This window comes from Rhincodon typus, chromosome 12, assembly GCF_021869965.1.
Source record: "Rhincodon typus isolate 14 chromosome 12, sRhiTyp1.1, whole genome shotgun sequence".
NCBI classification, from domain to species: domain Eukaryota; kingdom Metazoa; phylum Chordata; class Chondrichthyes; order Orectolobiformes; family Rhincodontidae; genus Rhincodon; species Rhincodon typus.
In genome coordinates, this window is record NC_063343.1 from 14315264 (window position 1) to 14340852 (window position 25589).

At 41.0% G+C, this 25589-nt stretch overlaps 1 protein-coding gene across 1 annotated transcript in view; it reads right to left on the minus strand.

Annotated features, from left to right (window-relative positions):
• Positions 1 to 25464, minus strand: part of LOC109912924 (lymphocyte cytosolic protein 2-like) — a 143075-nt gene extending 117611 nt beyond the window's left edge. Inside the window, exons 1-4 of the mRNA XM_048604024.1 lie at positions 25452 to 25464; positions 25116 to 25307; positions 18056 to 18118; positions 6163 to 6209 (exon numbers count right to left, since the gene is read on the minus strand). Of these exons, the coding sequence (XP_048459981.1) occupies positions 6163 to 6209; positions 18056 to 18118; positions 25116 to 25193 (188 nt within the window). The 5' untranslated portion in view covers positions 25194 to 25307; positions 25452 to 25464. The remainder of the gene's footprint in view (positions 1 to 6162; positions 6210 to 18055; positions 18119 to 25115; positions 25308 to 25451) is intronic.
• Positions 25465 to 25589: the final 125 nt, after the last annotated feature.

The window sequence follows — 25589 nt, forward strand, 5'->3', positions numbered from 1 at the left end:
TAATAAAGTTACTCCCACTCGAGGTAATCAAGTTACCTCCACTCCAGGTAATAGTTACTTAAAATACAGGTAATAAAGTCTCCCCAACTGCCAGTAATAAAGTTACCCCCATTGCAGGTAACAAAGTTAACCCCATTCCAGGTCATAGTTACCCAAATTACAAGTAATAAAGATACCCCACTCCAGCTAAATAAAGATACCCAAATTCCAGGTATTAAAGATAATACCATTACTGCTAATAAAGTTACTCTCACTCCAGGTAATAAAGTTACGTCCACTTCAGCTAATAGTTACCTAAACTCCAGGTAATAAAATCAACCCCCAACTGAGGGTCATAAAGTTACCCAAATTCCAGGTAATAAAGTTACTCAAATTCCAGGCAATAAAGTTACTCCCACTCCTGATAATAAAGAAACCCCCACTGTAGATAATAAAGAAACTCCTACTCCAGATTATTAAGTTATCCAAATTTCAGGAAATAGAGTTACCTTCACTCCCGGTAGTAAAGATATCCCCACTTTAGGCAATAAATTGAGTCTTGAGCACATTATCGTAGTTGTCACTCCAGTGTAGCTCTAAATGGAGGGTTGCACTGTCTGAGTTGCTCTCTTTCAGATCTGTTAAATTGGCTCATGGATATAAAGTTGTCAGGCTAGCACTTTAAGAGGTACAGAAGAATGTTTACTCTACTGCCAATGTTTCCCAAACTGTTTATACCGAGACTTAGCTGATTATTACAAAAGCAGAAATTGCTGGAAAACCTCAGCAGATCTGGTGGCAACTGTGGAGAGAAAACAGAGTTAATGTTTCTGGACTCAAAATGTTAATTCTGTTATGCTGGCAGACCTACTGAGTTCTTTAGAAATTTCTGCTTTTGTTTTCGATCTTCTATCGGTCTTTGTTTTATCTTAGCTGATTATTGCCTGACAGAGCTTGCTGTTTGTAAATTGGCTGCTGCTTTCCACACATTTCAACAGTGACTAAACTTTATTAGTTGTGAGTGCATTTTGATGGCCTAAGTGTTATATTAGTCCAAGTCATTTCTCTTTTCTTTCTATTTTAATTCATCACATGGCCCATTTGTTCTTGGGCTTTGGTCAAGCTTTGGGAGTGAAAAAGGTGTGAAAATCTTTCCTTTAAACTGTTACTTTGATAGCCTGGCAGTGTAAATGTAATTGAGATGCCCTCATTAAAAGAAAGGCAAGGGTGACTACAAAAAGTAAAAATTGATGCCAAAGTCAACATCCATAATTAAAGAAGTCATAGCTTTACAGACTATACTGCTGTTCATGTCCAGTAGAACTATTGTGAGTCCCCAAAAATGTCCTGACCTCAGTAAATAATGCATCTGTTCTACTACCAACAATATAGGAAGAACTATCTCCAACCTTTCATTGATGTTTTCCAACATGGGATCCTCTACTACATCCAATGATAAAGCAATTAAAATGGCACTATGTACTGGGTCTACTGCATTGCATTGCTGTCTGCAGCATTCACCTGATATACAAATGATATCAGCCAGCATCTAATCAGGAAGTGCTCTGCAACAACTCTTTCCACTTGGGCAGTATCGTGCTGTGTTTCTCAATTTCCTTTTTTGCAGAGGCAATGTTTGAGATAATGATCTCTTGCACACTAGCCTAAAATAACCTTTAAGCTCAATGGTGCTTCAACCCGTTTCAATTGGAAATGTGAGTTTATCACCGGTTCTCAAGGCAATGTAACTGTTCAACCTCTTCACCTTACATTACTAGGTTTCTTTGTTCATTCAGTGATGTCACTTTTTCATAGCTTCATGGATATGTGAGCTTTCTAAATCCATCTTGCAGTTTCAAGGTCTTCACTGCTTTTCTAAGTCTCTGCTGTTTTGTGAACACTGAATATTGCTCTGAATTGCACTTCAGAAGTGCTGCTTAGTTTACCTCATTTAGTCAGTCCAATGGTCAGTCTTAATGTTGTATTTTGGTCAGTCCTGTGGTCAGTTTCAATGCTGTTTGATTAGTCCTGTGTTCAGTTTTGGTGTTGTTTGGTCAGCCTTGTGGTCAGTTTCGGTGTTGTTTGGTCAGTCTTGTGGTCAGTTTCGGTGTTGTTCGGTTAGTCTTGTGGTTGTTATGATATCACTTTAAATGGGAACAAGCTAAGGAGCAAATAGCCAGAATGTGGAATACGTGACCAGAAGCCTTTGCACAGTCTAGTTTGTAATGTGACTAAGTGCACCTGTGATTTCATGTAACAATAGTTGGTACAGGAAACTTCAAAGGTGATAGTATATCATAGAATCCCTACAGGGTGGAAACAGGACCTTCGGCCCAACAAGTCCACACCGACCCTCACAGCATCCCACCCAGACCCATCCCCTTATAAGCCACCTAATCTGCACACCCCTGAACACTACGGGGCAATTTAGCATGGCCAATCCACCTAGCCTGCACATCTTTGGACTGTGGGTGGAAACCAGAGCACCCGGAGGAAACCCATGCAGACACGGGAAGAATGTGCAAACTCCACACAGACAGTCTCCCAACGGTGGATTTGAACCCGGGTCCCTGGTCCTGTGAGGTAGCAGTGCTAACCACTGAGCCACTGTGCTGCCACATGCAGCAATAGTGAACCACATGTCAGGGAAGATACAACTCAGTCATTTAATTCTCCCAGAAAATATAATGCAGAAGAACACTTTGGAAGATATGGAATGAAACAGCATTGTTCAACATGAATATCATCACCACAGCTTGTGCAATACATGCTGAAGAAAAATGGCACAATCTGGGTATGCTTGGACCCAAGACGTCTAAGTATTACTTTAAAGAGATGCCCGCATAAAATTACAGGTCTAGAACAATGGGAATCTAAATTCAGTGGAACTAAATTATTTTCCAAGTTGGACTCCAACGTTGGATATTGGTCAGTTCTTGAGGTAGAAGGATCTCAAGAACTCACAAACTTCAGGACACCATTTGAAAAATACTACTTCCAGAGACTGCCCTTTGATTAATCCAGCAGTATATGGAGAAAGTATTCCTGGACACACATGTATTGCCAATGATACACTAATATTATGAAAGGCAGTCCAAAGAAGGTTCACTAGGTTGATCCCAGGAATGGAGTGACTGTCTTATGATGGAAGATTCAACATATTGGAGTTGCATTCTGGGAAATTTAGAATAATGAGAGGAAACCTTAATGAAATATTTAAGACTTTTAGAGGACTTGACAGAGTAGTTGTGGAAAGGTTATTTACCTTTGTGGGAAAGTCTAGGACCAGAGGATACAGAGTAAAGGTTGCAAGTTAAACACATGGATGAGAAGGAATCTTTTTCTGTCAGATGGTGGTCAATATGTGGAATTCTTTATCATAAAGGGATGTCAAATCTGGGTCACTAAGATTATTCAAGGCTGAGAAAGACAAATTTTTAATTATTATTGGAATCCAGGAATATGGGGCTAAGGCAGGAAAGCAAATTTGAAGATTATTAGTTCAGCCATGGTCTCAGTGAACGGTGAGGTAGACTCGATCAACTGAATGACTTACCTTTGTTACTACATCCTTTGGTCTATGGTCTTATATTAGTGATGGGTAAACCCAAAGAAGAGCATAACCAAAATCTATACTCACTAATGATAGCAGCTCATTGTGTCGGACTTGTCTTTAAAAGCAAGAAATGCCATTGCATTCAAGTCTGATTAACTTTCTCAATTCTATCAATCAAGAAATCTATCCTGGCCCAGGAAAACTCAAAGTTGATGGCCATGCTGACTCGCCAGAACAAAGAGGACCTGCAGAGACACATCAATATTTTGGCCTCTAAGCACTTGTATGTCAAAGTTTTCAGACAAAACTTTTTAACAATTATTGAAGGGCATTCTACAAGGATGGCAGAAGACCATGAAAGAAATAGCCTTGGACGTTGATGCATCTCAAAATTTTAACCACAATGACCAACCTTCCTAGAAGATGAAGGAGTCGGGGCAGGAAGGGTGAAGGTGCTGCTCTATAAAGGAAGTGAGAGAGGATGTCCCTCCAACTTCATTCATCAACATTACACCAAGAAGGAATGATACAGCCTCAACCTGGAACTCTTTCTTAGCCAGAACTCTGACTGCATTCAAGGGCTGTCAGCATTGCTAGAAAGGCCAGCATTCATTCTGATCTTTAATTGTCCTTGAGATGGTGTAACAGGTGCTACCAGCTATATTGGGAGGGAACAGACAACAGACAACCTTTCCTCATGTTGATGGCTGGTTTCACTGAGAGAAACCAGTTCTAAATATCAGCTGCAACAAGGAAAGTAAGCATCTTAATTGAGCGTAGAGAGCCAAGCTTCCCTGCCGCCAACATGAATCTTGAGCCTTGAGCTAATCATCCCAGTCTTGATCTCCAATCTAGATGCTAACCCTGACAGTCTCAATTAGTCTCAATTATTAATTCTTGGGAATGTATATGTAGTTTGCCAATAGGCTATTAATCCCTAACAGGGACAAGACAAATTATTCCTTCAACTAATTAATTTTACTCGGGGAGAACTCAGGGTGGTTGACAAAGTACTGTCAAGTCCTGACTGATAGACTTGGCCTCATAGAGAAGAGAAAGCACATTTTAAAAAAATTGCACCTCATGTGTTTTTTGAATCTTTCTCTTTTCACCTTAAAAATATGCCCTCTTGTCTTGAAATACCCCACCCTAGGTAAAGACACCTGCCATTCACCTTATCTATACCCCTCATGATTTTATAAACTTGTATAAGGTCAGCCTTCAACCTCCTACGCTCCAGTGAAAGAAGTCCCAGCCTATCCAGCCACTCCTTATAGTTCAAACCCTCCATTCCTGGCAACATATTGGTAAATCTTTTCTGAACACTCTTCAGCTTAATAACGTCTTTTCTATAACAGGGTGACCAGAAGTACTCCAGAAGAGGCCTCACCACCATCCTGTACCATCTCAACATGAAGTCCCAATTCCTATACTCAAAGGTCTGAGCAATGAAGGCAAGCGTGCTAAATGCCTTCTTAACCACCCTATCTATATGTGATGCAAACTTCAAAGAATTATGCACCTGAACCCCTAGGTCTCTCTGTTCTACAACACTACCCAAGGTCTTACTTTGAATTGTATAAGTCCTGCCCTTCTCATGAAATAACATAACAATGAGTACAGAGGACACAGTCATTGAGCTTAACTACCCTACGTCCGGACCTGTTGCGATCTGACACCAGACATTCCCCTTCAAACTCTATCTGATCACAGTGGGCCATAAGGCCTCCTACTGCAGCATAACGCTTCTGTGATCTGATGCAAAGACCATAGTGATGAACTCCTGACGTCCATTTGTAAGGCAGTTCCTCCTTAACACTCAGGCAATTAAACTTCATTGTACTGTCATTGGTCAATGCTCTCGGAAAAACATTGATAAATGTTCCAAACACATAACTATGCAATGGTAGCTTAATTAACACATTTGCTCACCTGAAACTTAGTAGGTAATTTTAAAGAAATTTTTATATGAACTATGCAAAGTACAGAATGCATTGTTGCTGGGTTTGTGTGAATAATGCTGTGTTATGATTTAGAAATAACAGAATGTATGAGAAGTGTAATGATTATTTTCTGAAAAACATAGGAAACAAAAATGAGTAATTAAAAAGTGGAATAAATAATTTCTCAATTCCAATAGTCACTTTTTCTTTCCAGTCCAAATGCAGCAGCTGAACAAATAGTTGCACAAAAACGTCTTGAATTTGTCCAAGTATAAAATGGGTGATCAGTGAATCGAAAGCTAGTTTTTTAATTCTCTCCAGTTTCATTTCTCAGTCAATGGTAGAGATGTAATATGGCTGTTAATTTATTGCCCCCCCAATTAACATAATCAGAAAAAAGTCAGAATCAACAGGAGTCCACCAGTTGATAAATGAATTTAGCTGAATTGAATATTGCGAACGTGTGAGCATAAATGGAGCTGGTCCTGAACAAGGTGACCAAATGTGACACTTCCTTATTGTCATGCACAGACTGGAAAGTGTTCTGTGCAAGACAACTGACAAGTAGCATTAGACTGTGCTACATGTAGAATCACATACTGACCTAACATGATTGGTCTGTATGATATTATACAGCTCCCACACTGTACCTGTGACACTCAAATCATGTTTGGAAGTACTTACGGCACCCGTAGTGTAGGGAACTTCTGAATGTCATTTTCGGACATGCTCTGTAAATTAAAAAAAAATTGCTTTGTTTAGAAACAATTGTTTTTAATGTAGATACAGTAGAATCAAATATAGTGAATCAATTTAAAGCAGGTGCATAAAGACATAAAGAGTGGCAAATAAACTAGGTTGAGTTGCACAATTTTGTGTGAGATCTGTTAAAATCTTCTGGCCTTTTCCTACAACCTTGTTTCTGAGGGTTTGCTATGGATATCTGTTGGATTTGTCTACATTTATTGATAAATGTACTGCAGTAGTTTGCCATTGCATACTGCAGGGTGACTGACCAGGAAACTCCTGTTCTTACCACCTGCCATCTGGCATACTGGAAGGATTTACAAGCTGACAATCAACCTGCTGACCAAGTTATGAATATACACTTCAGGACTTATAAGTGGGATTCGAATTTAGAGTTTCTGATCTAGAGGTTGTGATGCAACACAACTCCTCCCTATTAAAACCAACTAATAGGAAAACTGGTTCAAACAACACTGAAAAAGACTGGATGAAAAAGATCAGTTGGTCCATTGAGCCTATCATGTTCTTCAGTGTAAATCCCTTACCCACCTGTACTCCCTTTCCAGTGGATGCAAATTCCATGATTCTCCCCACCCCCCTCCCATTAACATTAAAATCCACCATGACCACTGCAACCTCCCTTCAAACCGAACACTCCTTCCAACTTTATCCACCAGCTACCTAAACTACAGGAAGACTGAAAGTGAGTTGCTGTTGAATTTCTCTACGAGGTCTTGGGAGTCACTGAGTCTAAAAGTCACCCTGAGAGATTCCTTTCACAGCCTTTCACAACCCTGTATCACCCACTGACCCTGAGTGTAATTAACAAAGATTTCATTATTAACATTATATTACCAGCCCATGTCTCTGCTTACTTGCAAAAACTTTTTTTCTTAAATGCTAAACAATTTCTGTTCTTATCTGATTTACACTTTCACGTGACACCTCCTTACTTTGTATCTTGATAAATGTAAATGGCTTAAAGGTTGCATTTAATAAGTGCCAAGGTATTAATAAGGACATTCAACGATTAGTTATCAACAGGGTATTATTGGATAAAGTATCTTTAATTACCCTTGAATAATTCCAAAGCTCTAGCCTACACCACAGAGATTCCTGCACAGGAGGAAGCCATTTGGGGTCCATTGTGTATCAATCTCAAACTAATCCCACTGCCTTGCTCTCTCTCTCTTGCTTTCTATCCCTGTATCAATCACAAACTCATCTTTCTGACCCATTCTTCCCTCATAGTCTGTATCAAATCCTAAACCAGTCCCATGGTTGCTGTGTTCTCCACACTGTGTTGCTGCCTGGCCTGTTGTGTTCCTCCAGCTCCACACTGTGTTGCTGCCTGGCCTGCTGTGTTCCTCCAGCTCCACACTGTGTTACCTCTGACTCCAGCATCTGCAGTTCTTACTATTCCCCTGGTTGTACTCCATCTCTATAGTATTGTCTCAATCCAAAACTCATCCCGTTGCCCTGCTCTCTCCCCACAGCTCTGTATCAATCCCAAACTAATCCCAAATCTCCCCATAGCCCTATCTCAATCACAAACTTATCCCACCTCCCTGCTCTCTGCTTACAGCCCTGTATCAATCCCAAACTAACCCCAATGTCGTGCTCTATCACCGTAGCTCTGTATCATTCCAAAACTCATGCCATTTCTCCATTCCTCCCTGTAATCCTATATCAATCCAAAGCTCATCCAACTGCCTTGCTCTCCCCAAACTCCACATCAATCCCAAACTAGTTCCATTCTCCCTCCACGACTCTATTCCAGCTTCAAACCAATCCCAGTGACTCTTTCCTCCACAGTCTATATTAATCACAAACTAATCCCAATGCCCCATGCTCTCCCCATAGTACTTTATTAATCCCAAACTATTCCAACTGCCCACTTGCTCACCATAGCTCTTATCAATCACGAACTAATCCCACTGTCCTGACCACTCCCACAGTCCCAAATCAATTGGAAAATTGATTCAATGATTCACACCCTCTCTCTCCATGGTTTGGTTCTCGATCTAAATTAAACCCACCACTGGAACATCAAGTCCTGTGAAGGTCCCGACCCGAAATGTCGTCTTTCCTGCTCCTCTGATGCTGCCTGACCTGATGTGTTCCTCCAGCTCCACACTGTATTGATACTATCTCCAAAGGTGTATGTCTGGAACAATCCCAGGATTTGGCAATTAGAAAAGTCAGCAGCAAGTTTAAGTCTGTGTGTGTGGGTGCGTGCACATACATTGTTTTTAGAGCTCCCCTCTCCCACCATAAAGAGCCCGCCTTACTGCCCATTGTGTAGGCTGCTTAGTAGTTAGTAAAAAAAGGAATGAGTTTGTTGGACCGCTTCACTGGTCATTTCTCAGTATTACAATCAGGGTCCGAGTTATATCATCCTTCTGACCTCTGATATCAGCACCAATCTATAATATCCATAGACCATAACCAGTGTCTTGCTTCACAGAACTCGGAATGCTAACTCTGCTTTCTCTTCACAGCAATTTATATTTTTTGTTTGTTCCAGATCTCCAGCATCTGCAGTTTGTTGTTTTATTTTTGAGTTAAAATCAACCCTGCCTTTCCCAAGCTTGTGCCTTTGTCACCACATTTTGGAGTAATTTGAAAAACTGTGTAAGTTTGGCCTTTTCTACACCATGGAGTAGTGTGGCATTCTGGGTTTAATTTTAGGGTACAAAGCTGGTCAGATGAAAGGATAACTACTGGGAGAGCACTTTACTGGTAAGTGATTATTAATCAGTTAGATTTAACATCATTATAGAAAAGGAAAAAAAACAACATCAGAGTAAAGGTTCTACATTGACACAGGAAGACCAATTTTACCAGCTGATAAACCATTTAGTCAAACTGAACTGGAAACTGCAATAAGAAGATAAATCAGCAACATAGCTATTGAGGCTTTCAAGCAGGAGATTCAAGGGGTCGGAGTGAGTATTTTCTCAAAAATAGGACAACCACAGGCTCCTGAATGACAAGGTGCATAAGGCTAAGATAAGGGGAAAAAAAGTCAAAACATATTGATATTAATTCTGCAGAAAAGCTGAGATGAGTATAGAAAGTATCAGCATGAAATTAAAAAGGAAATTAAGAAAACATAAAGCCGACAAGGAAAATACTGACAAGTAATACCAGGTAAAATCCAGAGATGTTTTAAAATGCATGAGGAGTAAAAGGATAACCAAAAATAGAAAAGGACCTACTGGAGACAAAAGAAGTAACCTAGATTGAGCAGAGGATGTGGGGGAGGTTCTAAATGTTTCATGGCGGTATTCATAACACTGGAGGCTGAAGAATTTCAAGAACTGAATGAATCAGCTTAATTGCCACGTATACTCAAATGAGTACAATAAGAGTTTATAAGTCGCCACTTACAGTGTCATCTTAGGTACAAGGGTACCTAGGTACAGCTTCTTCAGTTACAGATTAGTTACATTGTAACAATGTCACCAAAACACAGCACCATCTTAGGAACACAGTAGCTAGGCATAATCCTTAGTTACAGAATAGAGAAACAATGAGAAAAAAGTTATACGCAGTATAACTACAGGTCAGGAAAAACCAGAAGCAAGTTAAAAAAACAAACATCAGTCTCTCTCCAAGTGCTCTCTGCAGCAGACCAATGCATGGGGCCTCCACATGGTCTGACCACTGGCTACCGCTACACACTGCACTAGGCCACTTCTGCCCATCCTGTTCTGGGCCACTGCCACCAATCACATTCTGGGCTGTTGCCATTACACTCCACACTTGACCGCTGCAGTCACTGCCACAATGCTCCGCAATGGGCTGTTGCTGACATGCTTCGTCCTGGGCCGCTGCCCCTGCTTTGCAACGGGCCATTGGTCGTTGGCGTCCTGATTCCGGACATGCTGGTCACTGGTGTCCCCGCTTCGGGCCACTGACCCCACTTTGGAAACTGAAAGCTGGCAATTGGGACCAGGTGTGTGGGGCTGAGAGTGCAAGAGACAGAAGAGGAGAAGAAAACCACAGAAGGGAGGAAAAGAGGGAGAAAAAAAATCATAGTAGAGGAGGAGGACTGTGAAATATTGGATGGGATAAACTTTGTAGGAGAAGAAATATTAAAGGGTTTGCCATCTTTGAAAATAAATAAATTGTAAAGTGGCTGAAATATATCCCAGATTGTTAAAGGGAGGTAGGGAGAAAAGTGCAGGGGCTCTGACCATCATTTCAATCTTCCTAGGCTACAGAATTGGTATTAGAGGTTTAATCAGTTTTAGAAGAAAGAAACAATAATTTGAGTAATTATAGGCCCATTATCTTAACTTCGGTTATAGGTAAATTAATCAACTCTGAAGAAATGTGTAAAGATATAGAAAGGCATGGATTAGCCAAGGAAAGTTAGTATGGATTTGTTAATAGAGTCATGTATGACTATAATTGATTGGAGGTTTGAAAAGGACAGCGTAGTAGATATGGTCTGTATGGATTTTAGCAAAGATTTTGACAAAGTTCCACATACCAGACTAATCAAAAAGATAATGCCCTTGGGATCCAAGGGAGAGTGACAAATTGGATCCAAAGTTAGCTTCATTGCAGAAGGCAAAGGCTAATGTTTGACAGATTTAGAAGCTCAAGAATGGGCATCCATGACATGCTGTGGGCCATCAAAAGCAACTGAATCATATTTCAACACAACCTGCAAACTCAGAGCCCATTATTCTCTCATTCAACAATTACCATCAAGCCAAAGGATCAACCCTGGTACAATGGAGAGTGCGGGAGGGCATGCCTAGGGCAGCACAAGGCACAGCTAAAAATGAACTGTCAACTTGGTGAAGTTACCAACAGGACTGCTTCTGTGCCAAACAGCAAAGCTAGTAACTGACAGAGTTAAGTGATCCCACAACTAATGGGTCAGATCTAAGCTCAACAGTCCTGCCACATCCAGTCATGAATGGTGATGGACAATTAAACAACTCACTGGAGAAGGATGCCCTACAAATATCCCTATACTCAATAATGGAAGAGCCAAGACTGGAGGCCTGTGACCATCAGTGTGCCACAGGATTAGTGTTGGGTCCACTGTTATTCATCATTTATATAAATGATTTGGACGAGAATTTAGGAGGTATGGTTAGTAAGGCTGAGGAATGGTAGATGGAGTGAATTTAGATAAATGCAAAATTTTGCATTTTGGTAAGGCAAAACAGGTAAGGACTTACACAGTCAATGGTAGGGCTCTGGGAAGTGTTATAGAACAAAGAGATCTAGGTGCACAGGTTCACTCCTTTAAAGTGAAGTGAACAGGATGGTGAAGAAGGCTTTCAGCATGCTTGCTTTCATCGATCAGAGGACTGAGTATAGGAGTTGGGGCGGTCTGTAGCAGCTACATTCCTAGCCAAGCTGTTCCTAAGTTACAGCACTGACATCTACCTGACAATGTGGAAAATTGCCCAGGTATGTCCTGTACACAGAAAGCAGGACAAATCCAACCCAGCCAATTACCGCCTTATCAGTGTACTCTTGATTGTCTGTAAAGTGACAGAAGGTGTCATCAATAGTGCTTTCAAGCAGCAGCTGATCACCAATAACCTGCTCAGTGATGACTAGTTTGAGTTTGCCATGACCACATAGCTCCTGACCTCATTGCAGCCTTGGTTCAAATTTTCAAAAAAGAGCAAAATTCTAGAAGTGAGGTGAGATGTGAGTGACAGCCCTTGACACCAAGGCTACATTCAACAAAGTGTAGCATCGCGGTGCCTCAGCAATCCATGTTTAAATGCAACAAGATTTGGACAAAATCCAAGCTTGAATTCCAAGTACTACACAAATGCCAGGCAATGACCACCTCCAGTTAGAGTCAGACAACCAATCACCACACCTTGATATTCAGTGGCATTGCCATCATTGAATTCCCCATTATCAATATCCTGGGGTTACCATTGACTAAAAGTCAACTGGACTCACCATGTAAATATAATGGCTGCAAGAGCAGGTCAGAGGCTAGGAATACCACAATGAGTCAGTTGCCTCCTGACTCCCCAAAGTCTGTCCACCATTTACAAGGCATAAGTTAGGAGTGTTGATGAATAGACTCCACTTGCCTGGATGAGTGTAGCTCTAACAACACTCAAGAAACTTGGCACCATCACAATAAACTGGCTTGATTGATACCACATCCACAAAGATCCATTCCCTCCACCACTGACAATCAGTTGCAACAGTGTGTACCATCTACAAGATGCGCTGCAGAAATTAGCCCAAGATCATTAGACCGCACATTCCAAACCTACAATCACTTCCATTTAGAAGGACAAGGGCAACATGGAAAACCACCACCTGGAAGTTCCTTTCCAAGCTACTCACCATTCTGCCTTGGAAATATGTTGCTGATCTTTCACTGTCGCTGTTTCAAAATCCTGGAATTCTGTCCCTAACGGCATTTTGGATCTACCTTCATAATATGGACTGAAGTGGTTCAAAAAAACAGCTCACCAACACTTTCTCTGGGCAATGAGAAACAGACAATAAATGCTGGTCTAGCCAGTGATGCTCTAGTCCCATGAGAGAATAAAACAAATTGCCATCTTCTTTTTACAGCAATGGATAGGTTTACAAGCATAATAAATTGGAAAGTACTCTACCAAGAAATGCACGTACAATCTAGCCAAATGGCAACTCATAACATCACCTGGATGAATTACTTTCCATTTGTACATCACCTTTTACCATTTCAGGCATTTTGATGTCAATTAATCATTTTTGAAGGAAATATCCCCAAGAATGGGTCTGCAGCAGCTGGTGAAAGAACAATCACAAGTGAAAAAGCTACTTGAATTTGTCCTCACCAGTGTACCTGTTGCAGATGTGTCTGTCCACATGTGTTTTGATAGGGATGACTTCACAATCCTTTGTGTGATAAAGTCCCTTTTCATATTGAGAACATCTTTTATCGTTTTATGTAGCACTATTACTGTGTTAAATGGGATTGATTTTGAACATATCTAGTAACTGAAGTCTGGGTATCCATGAGGTGCAGTGGGCCATCAACAGCAACAGAACCATACTCCAACACATGCTACAACTTTGTGGCCGGCATATCCCCACTCTACTATTGCTGTTAAGCCAGGAGATCAACCCTAGTTCAATGAAGAGTGTGGGAGGACATGCCAAGAGCAGCACCAGGCATATCTAGAAGTGAGACATCAACTCGGTTAAGCTACAAACCAGGACTGCTTCTATGCCAAACAGTGTAAGCAGCAAGTGATAGACTGAGCTAAGTGATCTCATGACTAAAAGATCAGATCTAAGCTCTGCAGGCCTGCCATATCCAGCTTCGAATGATAGTAGACAAATAAACAAGTTACTTGTTTATGAAAAATTTTTTTCTGAAGAAGGGTCTAGACCCGAAACGTCAGCTTTCCTGCTCCTCTGATGCTGCTTGACCTGCTGTGTTCATCCAGCTCTACACCTTGTTATCTCAGATTCTCCAGCATCTGCAGTTCCTACTATCTCTGAAACAATTTTGGCCTCCTTCTGAGGTCCCCAGAATCACAGATGCCAGTCTTCAGCCAATTCGATTAATTTTACTTGATATCAAGCAACAGCTCACAGCAACAGATATTGTCGTCTATTGGCCCTGACAACATCCTGCCAATAGTACTTCTGTTCCAGCGCTAACTTCATCCCTAGACCAGCTGTTCCAGTTTGGCTACAATACTGGCACCTACCAGATGATGGATAAAATTGCCCATGTATGTCCTGCAGACAAAAAGCTGGGCAAATCAACCCAGTCTGTTCCTGCCCAATCAGTTTACTCTTGATCATCAAAGTGATGAAATGTGCCATCTACAGTGCTATCAAATGGCATTTATTTAGCAGTAACCTGCTCATTGACAACCAGTTTGAGTTCCGCCAGGGCCACTCAGCTCCTGATCTCACTCACAGCTTTGGTCCAAGAATTAAGATTCCAGAATTGAGGTAAGAGTGATGTCCCTGACAGCAAGGCTACATTTGACAGAGTGTGGTATCAAGGAAACCAAGCAAAACTGAAGACAGTAATAATCAGGGAAGTCATTCTTTAGTTGGAGTCATAGCTGACACAATGGAAAATGGTTGTGGTTGTTGGAGATCAGTCATCTCAGCTCCAGGATATCTCTGCAGAGTACTCTGCATCCGCAGAGTAGTACACCAGGCCCAACCATTTTCAGCTGCTTCATCAATGACCTTCCCTACATCATAAGGTCAGAAGTGGGGATGTTTGCTGATTATTACGCAATCTTTACTATCATCCATGACTCCTTAGATACTGAAGCCAGTCTGTGTCTATATGCAGCAAGACCTCAGATTTCCTGAGTATAATGGCAAAGTGTTGATTTTTAAGTCAGAGGGATAAAGGCTGCTGAGATGGAAAAGGCACTGACCTTTCATCTTTGCACCTCACTTTCTTATATGTTGCATGTTCTAAGTCCAGACCGATACATTGCAAAGAATATTTGTGCTACATAAGTACCAGGAAATGACCATCACCAAGAGAAAATTAAAGTTCATCCCTTGATATTCAGTGGCATTACAATTATCAACAGCACACCATTGACTAGAAAATGAACTGAATGGGATATATAAATAATGTAGTTACAAAAGCAAGCTAGAGGCTGGGATGTCTATAGAAAGTAATTCACTTCTGACTCCCCACATCTTGTCCGCCATCTACTAGAAGTGCAATTGAATACTCCCCACTTGACTGAGCTCCAAAAACACTCAAGAAATTTATTCTATTCAGGGAAAGGCAGCTGGCTTGATAAATGACCTGGCTTCACCTCCACCATTCACTCTCTCCATCACTGATACACAATGGCAGCAGCGTGTATTATCTACAGGTTGCACTGTAGCAACTTATCAAGGCTCCTTCAACAATAACTTTCAAACCTGAGGCCTTTACCATCTAGAAGGACAAGGGCAGAAGATACTTGGGAATTGCAAATTCCTGCAAGTTCCACTCCAAGCTATACATCATCCTGACTTAGAAATATATCATGTTCCTTCAGTGATGCTGGTCAAAATCCTGGAATTCCCTTCCATGAGGCCCTGTAGGTGCACCTGATTTGATTTGATTTATTGTCATGTATACCTAAGTACAGTGACAAGCTTTGTTTATGAGCAGTACAGGCAGATCATTGTAAGCAAGAACATAAAAATCATAGAGTGATTAAAAAAACTAGATAGAGGCATACAGGTTACATCGCACCGGGTGAGTGCTGGGCAAGGTCAGCATTAGTAAGATCAGTATTTTTTGAAGTTAGAGAGTCCATTCAGCAGTCTAATAATGGTGGGGAAGAAGCTGTTCTTGCACCTGCTGGTGCATGTGTTCAAGCTTCTATGTCTTCTGCCTGATGGAAGCTGTAGGAGTGCATTACTGGGGTGGGACAGATCTTTGATGATGTTGGCAGCTTCTCTGCAGCAATGAGTCATGTAAATTGAGTCCATGGATGGAAGATTGGCTTCCATGATGGCCTGGGCTGTGCACACAACCTTCTGTAGTTTCTCATGGTCCTGGGCAAAGCAGTTGCCATACCAGGCCATTATGCACCCAGACAGTATGCTTTCAATGGTGTATCTGTATGAGTTGGTGAGGGTCCTTGTGGACATGCCAAATTTCCTGAGCCGCCTGAGGAAGAAGAAGTGTTGTTGTGCCTTCTTGACCATCATACCTCCATGGGAAGTCCAGGATAGGTGATCAGTTATCGTCACTCCCAGGAATTTGACGCTCCTAACCCTCTCAACCTCAGTTCCGTTGATGTACATGGGGTGTGTTTTCCTCTTTTCTTTCTGAAGTCAATGATCAGTTCTTTAGTTTTGCTGACATTGAGAGAGAGGTTGTTATCATTGCACCATGTTACCAAGCCCTCTATCTCCTTCTGTATTCTGCCTTGTCGTTGTTTGATATCCATCCTACCATAGTGGTGTCATCGGCAAATTTGTAGGTGCCGCTTGTTCGGAATTTTGCAACACAGTCATGGGTGTACAGGGAGTACAGTAGGGAACTGAGAGTGCATCCTCGAGGAGTTCCACTGATAACTGTTATCGTGGAGCATGTGCAGTTGTCTATCTTCACTGATTGCGGCCTGTGGGTCAGAAAGCCGAGGATCCAGTTGTAGAGGGCGGAGCCAAGACCTAGGTCTCGGAATTCTGAGATCAGCCTGGAAGGGAAAATAGTACTGAAGGTGGAGCTGTAATCAATGAGCAGGAGTCTGACGCAGGTGTCCTTGTTGTCCAGATGTTCCAGGGATGAGTGCAGGGCTAGGGAAATAGTGTCCGCTGTGGACCTATTATGTCAGTAGGCAAAGTGTAGAGGATTAAGGCAGATTGGGAGACTAGAGTTGATATGGACCATGACCAGCCTCTCGAAGCATTTCATAATTATGGAGGTCAGAGCTACTGGGTGGTAATCATTAAGGCACATTGTCTGTGCTGTCTTTGGTACTGGGATGATGGTGGTCTTCTTGAAGCAGGTGGCGACTACAGCTTGTAGGAGAGAAGAGGTTGAAGAGGTCAGTGAATATGTCCACAAGCTGGTTCACACAGGACCTAAGTGCTCAGCCAAGGCCTCCATCTAGGCCCGTCTCTTCCCTTGGGTTGACTCTCAGGAAGATGAATCTGACAGCTGCAGCTGTGACAGTGGGCACAGGTGTATCTGGGGCTGTTGGCTGTCAGACTTCACACTGTGAACTGCAGCAGTTCAAGAAGCTGGATCATCAAGGATAATTAAAGATGGACAATAACTGATAGACATGATAAAGATTCCCACATCCCAAGAATTAATAAAAGAAGCAGAGTGAAGAGGAATTGCATTTTAGTGCATTTTAGTTAAGGGTAACAAGACAGCATGACCCACCATTCAATAAAATACATGTGAGCTCTCAAAGCTATTTCTAAAGATTACCAAGCAAGCCGAGGAACAGGAGAAAGTCATTCAGCCCTTTCAGCTTACTCCACCATCCAATCTCTACCTTAACTCCATTTACCTGTCTTTGGTACCCTTACCTAACACAAATCTCAGTCTCAGGCATTTTAATAAGTTTTATTTTCTAATATATCTATGTCTATCTGTATTTCTAATGTGAAATACTGAAATTGAAAAGTGCATGCAGGGCTGCAGTGCAGGAAGTAATGTTTGTAAATGGAAGTTTGTGCTGTAGATAGTTTGTGATGAGGAATCAGATTTTGCTGCTTTGTGCATTTCTGACTGGATTACTTTCCTGTGTCAGCAGTTTACCACAATATTTCATCTTACTCATTTTTTTTGTCAGTGATGTCTCTCAGATTGAGCTTTGAAGTAAGAATCTTTTCAAACCTAATCTTTATCTTTGAGTGCATTGAGTGTGTAACATTCAGTCAGCCTAAACACAATACTGTCCTCATTTTCTGTGAATCTTCAGCCTTATGGGCCAGCAGTATACAGGTGACGGGTGTTGCTCAGGGTCTTTGTAGAGCGGATGGTGTAGAGTACCATCAAGGGCTTGCCAGTGGCTGTAAACTATGGTGGAAGAGTAATCAGCCAGAGAAGGTGATAAAAGCACAAACCCTCTCCCCATACAGGAAACAGCATTCTTCTTACCTGGCCCCTCTGTAATTTTAACAATCTCCATACATTTTCCAAATCTTCGTGTTTGCAATCCTGCCCTATCACAGTCTCCAATCAGTCCCACTGATGATATACCTGCAATAACATGGCTCCAGCCATTGCTATACTATTGACTTTGCAAAGGGTAACTAGAAGCCTTACCATATTTGCAATACAATTTTCAAACCATCAGAAGAGTTCCAAAAACAAGCCATAAAAACTTACCAGAAATCTCTGCCCAGTAATACCATTCTTTTTAACAACTTTTTCACAGTCTTTCCAATCCAGCTGTTGGTCACAAACACAATGAGAAAATTAGCTTTCATGTATTTCAAAATAATATGAGAATCAAGAAATTCATTCAGCTGTAGTCACTTGTATCTCAATTGGTAGCACTCTTGCCTCTGTGTCTCAAGGTTTGTGATTTCAAATCCCACTGCAGAGCACATAATCTGCACTGGGAACTGAGGTACTGCTGCCCTGTCAGTTGCTTCAGGTGAATGTATAAACTTCCATGGCACTTTTTTGACAGGCATTATTGATTATTCAAGAAACATCAACAAAGCAAATGATATTGTTCTTGTCACAATGCTGATTGCAGGATTTTGCTCTGCAGAAATTGTACTTTACAACAATGACTGCATGTTGAAGACACATTTAATTGTCTGTGAAGTGGTTAACTGCAAGTTCTTTTTTAAGATTGTGTCATCAGATGTTGATCTTAAAGGAGTGGGTGCCTTTGAAGGGGGTGATAAATTCTTGACAAAAGAATAAGGACTTTTACACTTAATGGTTTCCACCATTCCTTCAGTTTACACTGTGGAAGCTTATTTCTGATGAACAGATTCTCACTGTAAAGAGGAGCTTGTCAATGCAAAATAGGAAACTCCATCTGTGCTATGGCAAACAAAGAGGCAGTGATGCAGGAGAGGCTGGGAGATGTGAATGATATTGGAAGGGAAAGGCTGAGAAGAAGGGTGTTAAATGCTTGAGGTCACCTGAGAAGAAGGAGGAGGTTTCTATAAGGTTCTTTACCTCCACCAGTGAATCTTCAGCCTACCTGTCATGCGGTAGCTGTGGGAAGTGGCTTCCAGCAAGCCAGACCTGAGAGTATATTGCATACAAAAACAGAAATTTCTCAGAAATCTCAGCAGGTCTGGCAGCATCTGTGGAGAGAAATCAGAGTTAATGTTTTGGGTCCAGAGACCCTTCTTCAGAACTGTGAATATATTGACTAGGAACAGAGACCTTTCCTTCACCCAATATGGATAGCACAGGAAGGGAGAGCACTGAGGGGAAAGTAAGGGGAAAGGTTGGCTGTGTAGAGAATACTAAGAGGTGATCCAGACTTGGTGGTGGTTTGGGGTGTTGGGAATATTTTGGTGATGAGGCTACAGGCTGTATTACACAAATCTCACCCCACACCACCCCCCCACTCCCCGCCCCCTTTCTTCACCGTGATCCTTGGCAGGAATGATGAGAAGGACGCTCTGAGAGAGAGGCATAGTCATGTGTTGATACTGCACAGCATAGACAATGCAATAATGCAGTAAACTGATACACAGGCTTTTATTTAACATACAGATGATCATTGAAAATTAAATTTTTATACCGAACATGTCTAATAACAAAAGGAGCTGTATATTTATCATAACATTGTAACTGCTTGATTTGTTTGTAGGGGAGTGCCGTGCAGATTGATCAGATTGACACTTGCTTTGCGAGTTAAATTATGAGGTCAGGTTGTAAACGGTAACCCCTTAATTTTTGACTATTGAGAGCTGTGTTGATCGAGATATTTAAAACAATAAAAACATTCAAGAGAAGATGTAAAAAGATTGATTATAGGTGGGAGCATCAAGAAAAAGGGAGCATAATTTTGATATTACAGTCAAGCCAAGAAAGGTGTCTTGGAAGAAGGAGGAGGTTTCTACAAGGTTCTTTCATTCCACCAGTGGATCTTTAGCCTCCATATTATTGCAGGTGTTTCATCAGTGGGACTGCTTGGAGGCTGTAAGAGGGCAGGATTGCAAACATGAAGATTTGGAAAAAATATGGGGATAATTACAATTACAGAGGGTCCAGGTAAGATGAATGCTGTTTTCTATATGGGGAGAGCTTCCATGTATTTCAAAATAATATGAGAACCAAGAAATTCATTCAGCTGCAGTCACCTGTATCTCCATTGGTAGCATTCTCGCTTCTGAGTTGGAAGGTTTGTGGTTTCAAATCCCACTGCAGAGACTTGAGCATGTAATCTGTGCTGGGGAACTGAGGTGAAATCAGAAGCTATGTTTCAAAAAGAGGGGTTAGTGGAGACCTTGTTCATTTAAAAGGCTGCAAATGTTAATGGGAGCTTTCAAAGGAAGAATTGTTGATTTCAGTTGGATCAGGATAACAACTTGGAGAAAAGTTGGGAATATGAAGTTGCAGAACAGCTGAGTTGGGAATGAGTGAATGGCAGAATACACTTGAGGGGCTGAATGCTGTAGTGATTAGAACAAGGTCAGACAGGTGGATTTCACAGAATATGAGTTCACTCACCGGGGCTGTTAACCTGGTCCATTCAGGGAGTTCTGGCTGACAGATATAAACAGGGGTGTCAGGGGTTATGTTCAATCTAGGAGCAAGCTCTGAGCTAGCTGTGTCAGTGTCTTGTACTGTGCCCTTGTAAAGAAAGGGTGACTTGATGACAGGAAACCGGCCTTTGTGGAGTTATTTCAAATGTCTTCCTTCTGCTGCTATGTTATCCTGAATCTGTGTCATTATGCTACTACAGCTGTCTTCTGTCTTCCAGTTTTATGGCAACAACAAATAGCATTTATAGAGCACCTAGGGGAAAAAAAAGGTCTCAAGATGATTCACAGAAACTTCGTCAGGCAAAAAATGGATTCTAAACGGTGATTAAATTGGCGTGATGCTTTAGGCAGGGAGATGAGTGTTGACACAGGATATTTTATGGAAGAAATTCCTGAGTGTGGGGCCTAGGATCTGTAAGGCATGGCTGTCAGTTGTGGGGCAAAGGGAAGAGGGATAGACAAAGAGCTGGAGTTAAAGAACCGAAGAGTGTGGGAATGAGTTAAAAGGGTGAAAGATAATATAGAGATAGGGAGGCAACAGTCCATGAAGGGTCTTAAATGTAAGATTGAGAATTTTAATTTGTTGGGGCATGGGGAGCCACAGATAGATGTGATGAATGTATAGTGTTTGTGTGGAATAACATACAGATTCAGAGTCTTGGGATCATCTGAAGTCAATGAGGGTCAAAATGAGAGGCTTGATCAGGAAGATCTTGGAATAGTTCACTGTGAAGATTATGAATGAGAATTTCAGTGACAAGTGGGCTGTGGCAGAGGCAGAGGTGAAAAATATTAATGAGAAAGTATGCAATATTTGTTAGGGAGAGTAGATATGATCGGTTAGCTCAGCTCAGGATGAAATAGGACACCATAGTCTGGTTCAGCATGAACTAACGGCCAAGAAGGAGAATGGAATCAGCAGTTCAGGAACAGAATTTGTTACTGCACCAAATATGCTGATTTCCTTATTCAGGAAATTATAACTCATTGAGACGCCTGACATCAGAAAGGAAGAGTAGGAAGATTGAAAGTAATGGTGGAGAGTGGAGCTACATGTTCTGTTCACAACAAACTGACTCTGTGTGATAAACGGCCTAATTTTATCACGTAAGTGAGTGAGATTTGAGTGAGTTAAAATCAGGCCTCACTAGTCTTTGGCTGATATTACCAAGGGACAGAAGATGAAGAAGGAACCTCATGACAGATAGACCTCCAGATGTAATTCAGGAGCAGGAAGAAAAGTTATTTATGGAGATACCTTGTCTACCAATGAATAAGAGAGAGCAGAATTAAGAAAGAGTCAGCTGACTCTGGAGAGGATGTATTGACAGTGGTGTAGTTCATCATGGCAAAGTTGTAGTGATGTCATGGAGGACAAAGAAGGATTATTTATGATGACCACTGTCACAGTAGAGGATGCATTTTATGACTTTGAAAGGGGAAACTATATGGGGATAGGAATGAGGTGCTGCAGGAGACAATCTAATACACTGAAGACATGTTCAAATCAATGTGGCAGCTGGTATAACTAAAACTTACATAATAAAATCTGGAACTGAAATTTAGTTTCATTAATGGTGAGCACTACACTATTATTGACAATTGTATGAACCCATCCAATTTACTAATGTCCTGAGGGAAGGAAAACTACTATCCTTATTTGGACTGACCTGCATGAGACTCCAGACTATAGCAACGTGGTAAACTCTGAACTTCCCTCTACAATGGCCTTGAAAGCCAGTTAGTTCAAAGGAATTAGGAATGGGCAATAAGTCCATGTCTTGCCATTGCTGCCTATATCCCATGAAAGAATAAATAAAGAAAGATGGCTTTCTCTGTGACCATGTGAAGTAATAATGACGAAAGGGTGGTAATGAAGATGGGTTGGGCAGTTTATATGGAGGAAGAGGTCAGGCAATGACAGGAAGTCAGCAAAATTAGAGGAGGGATAATAGGGAGAGTTGAGAAAGAAGTTGAAATTGAGATAACTGCAGAAACTGAAGGGGTAATCTAGGACATAGATTAATGGATGTCGTGGAACGAACATTAGGCAGGTAGCTCAACCTGAACAGACTGCATGGGACAATTTTCTGGAGAAAATGGGTACTGAACAAAGTTCATTGTTTACATGAACAGATGTTTGGCTTATCCATTTCTGACTCAGATCGTTGTATCAATTTGAAAGAGAATCAGAGTCTAAGAATCGGGGAGATTCCAGGATAGATGGACGAGGTGGATTCATTGGTGAAAGAGGAAACAACATCTCATGTCCTTCCAAGACTAGGGAGCCTGAACAACATTAGGTTTTGGTTCAACATTGTAGCCAAATCTCAGCAATGTTTGGTTAGGTTGCCAGGAGGCCTTTGCCTCAGGGCTCAATTTTACACATTGAAAATATGGCTATGCTTTTTCCTTCTGTTAGCTTGTGGCCTGTCATGGTTTCCCCTGACCTATTAGCGATTGCTGGCTGAGTCTGGTAGATTTCTGCAAACTCTTTTATTCACGCTTATGTACATAATATGTTTCCTGCAAGTACATTTCTCACTATAACAGGCTATTCCATCTTTTCTTCACAATCTCTTGTATCTGATTGCTGATGTCACTGTAACATCACAATATATATCCATTATGCAACAACAGCATCTGTTAAACTGTTCTTTAATAGGAAGAGATTTATAATTATCTCACTTCTCTATGATGTATTACCAACCTTCAGGAGGAGTCAGGGATCAGCACTTTAAAATCCTATTTCAACCATCCCTCAACATCAACTGAGCCTACCATTGACATGATCATAAGCCAGCGAATACTCTTAATGCATCAGTTACCGATAGTTAAAAGCTTTCCATGTGAAATCGTTTGGTGGGCAAAAGGGCCTGTTCCTGTGCTGTGTTGTATTATATTTAAAACTAGGTCAGAGATGTGGTTGAATGAAAGAGAATAAAGACCTATGGGGACAAGACAGGCAAATGGAATTACAACCATTAATCATATGATGACTAAACAGGAAGGTAGGGAGGCTGGCATCGATGGCCTGCTTTACTGTATGTTATTTCTGCGTAATTCATAGAACACAGAACTGTACAACACAAGAACGGGTTATTCGACCCACGACGTTGTGCCAAACATGATGCCAAATTAAACAAATCCTTTCTGCCCGCCCTTGCTCCATATCCCTCCATTCCTTGTATATTCATGTGCTTGTCTAAAAGTCCCTTAAATGCTCCTATCGTATCTGCCTCCACCACCACCCCTGGCAGCGTGTTCCAGACTCCTACCACTCTCTGTGTAAAAACCTTGCCTCTCACAACTCCTTTGAACTTTCCCCCTCTCACCTTAAAGGCATGCCCCCCAGCATTAGAGATCTTAACTCTGGGAAAAAGATTCTGACCATCAGAATGTATTATTTCTGTACCGATATATAAAATTAATAATTATTCATTCGAAACATTCACATGCAACTGACAGAGACACCTTGCTCATTAAATCCAAAACAGACATGAGATTATTTTAAAAACAAATGTAGCAATTTAACTTAGAGCCACATTTTCCATGTTCAAACACAAGAACTATAACTTCATATCGTAACATTTGTCTCTGGCTGGCGACAGGACAAGTACTACTAAGGCAATTTCAGGACTTGTTTCATGAAACAATTTTTCTTTTGGAATAGTTTCTTTTAAATCCATTTTGCAACATATTACTATGAGTAGTTGTTGGAAACTAGCTGCTGATTTAAGCATTTTTATTGCAAAATCTTTTAATCAACAGAATGAGTTGATTTAGGGCGTAAACTGACAGTGTTTCTAAACTTTTTGTTAGAGTTAAAATCTTTGAAAATAAAAAAAAATGGCCTTTAGCAAACATCGTGGTTTATCTTTTCAATCAACTGCAAGAGTTGGCATTTATATAACTTCTTTAATGTAGTGAAACATCCCAAGAAGCTTCACAGAAGCATTTCAAAAAAACTTTGATATTGACAACTTTAATGATATGAGATCAGGTGGACCAAAGTTTGGTTAAAGAGGTAGGTTTCAAGGAGTGGCAAAGTTTGGGGATGGAATTCCAGAACTTATGGCACAGACATTAAAAAACAATCATGGAGAGACAAAAATTGGAGATGCTGAAAAGGCCAAAATTGGAGGATCAGTGAGATCGGAATGATTTCTTCTGCTGGAGGAGCATCTAGATCGAGGAACAGCCAGGGCATTGAAGAATTGGAAAACAAGAATGAGGATTTTAAAATCAAAATGTTGCTGCACTGGGGGCAATTGTAAGTCAGCGAGCAAAAGTGTCCAGAACTTAGTGCGAGTTAGGGCATGCAGCAGAGTTTTGGACAAGCTCAAGTATACAGAGGACCGAAGATGGGAGATTGGCCAAGAAAGCATTGGAATAGTTGAATCTAAAGGTAAAAAAGGCATCAACAAAGCTGATGATCACATTAATACATGGAAATGTTAAACAAAGAACTTTTTGAACTTTAAAGAAAATACAACTTCCCGACATTGGTGTTGAAAAAAAAGGCATACTACCACATTCTAATATTTTAAAGCGAAACTTTGATATAATCATTGCCAATCATTGAACTGCTTAAAGTTTTACTTTGCACATCAGCCAGATAATCATTCCACGCAGCTAAAAAAAGCATTATTCACGGAGATCAGTAGAATACAAGGAAGAACAAAAGCGTCTTTGGCTGTACCTACCATTCTGAAATAGTCAGCCAAATGATTTGGGGACCACTGAAGTACATCGTTACGATTTGGAAGGTTTCTGAAAGCCATCGTTTTGCACCCAAGTCTCCAGTTATTTTTCGCTTAATTTCATGTTATAACATATAGCTGAGAAGAATAATGGGTCTTTTCTCTTCCTGTCACACACCACAACCTTCACAGTACCTAGAAAGGAAGTGCGTAGGGTGCTGATCAATGATTATAATGAATAAGGTACTTCATTTGGTAAACATTTGGTTTACTTCTTAAAATAATTAAATGTAGGCTGAAAAGTAAATGCTAATGATAGACTTTGAAGTGAAACTGTACCATTGCCTCCTGCTGAATGTTATTTTGAGAAAATCAACACTGAAATGGATTTGACTAACTTCCTTTGTCACTTCCCCTCTTTATTCTACAGAAATTCAGCAGAAACTGTCCTCTCCCATGATTATACCAGACTTCAGT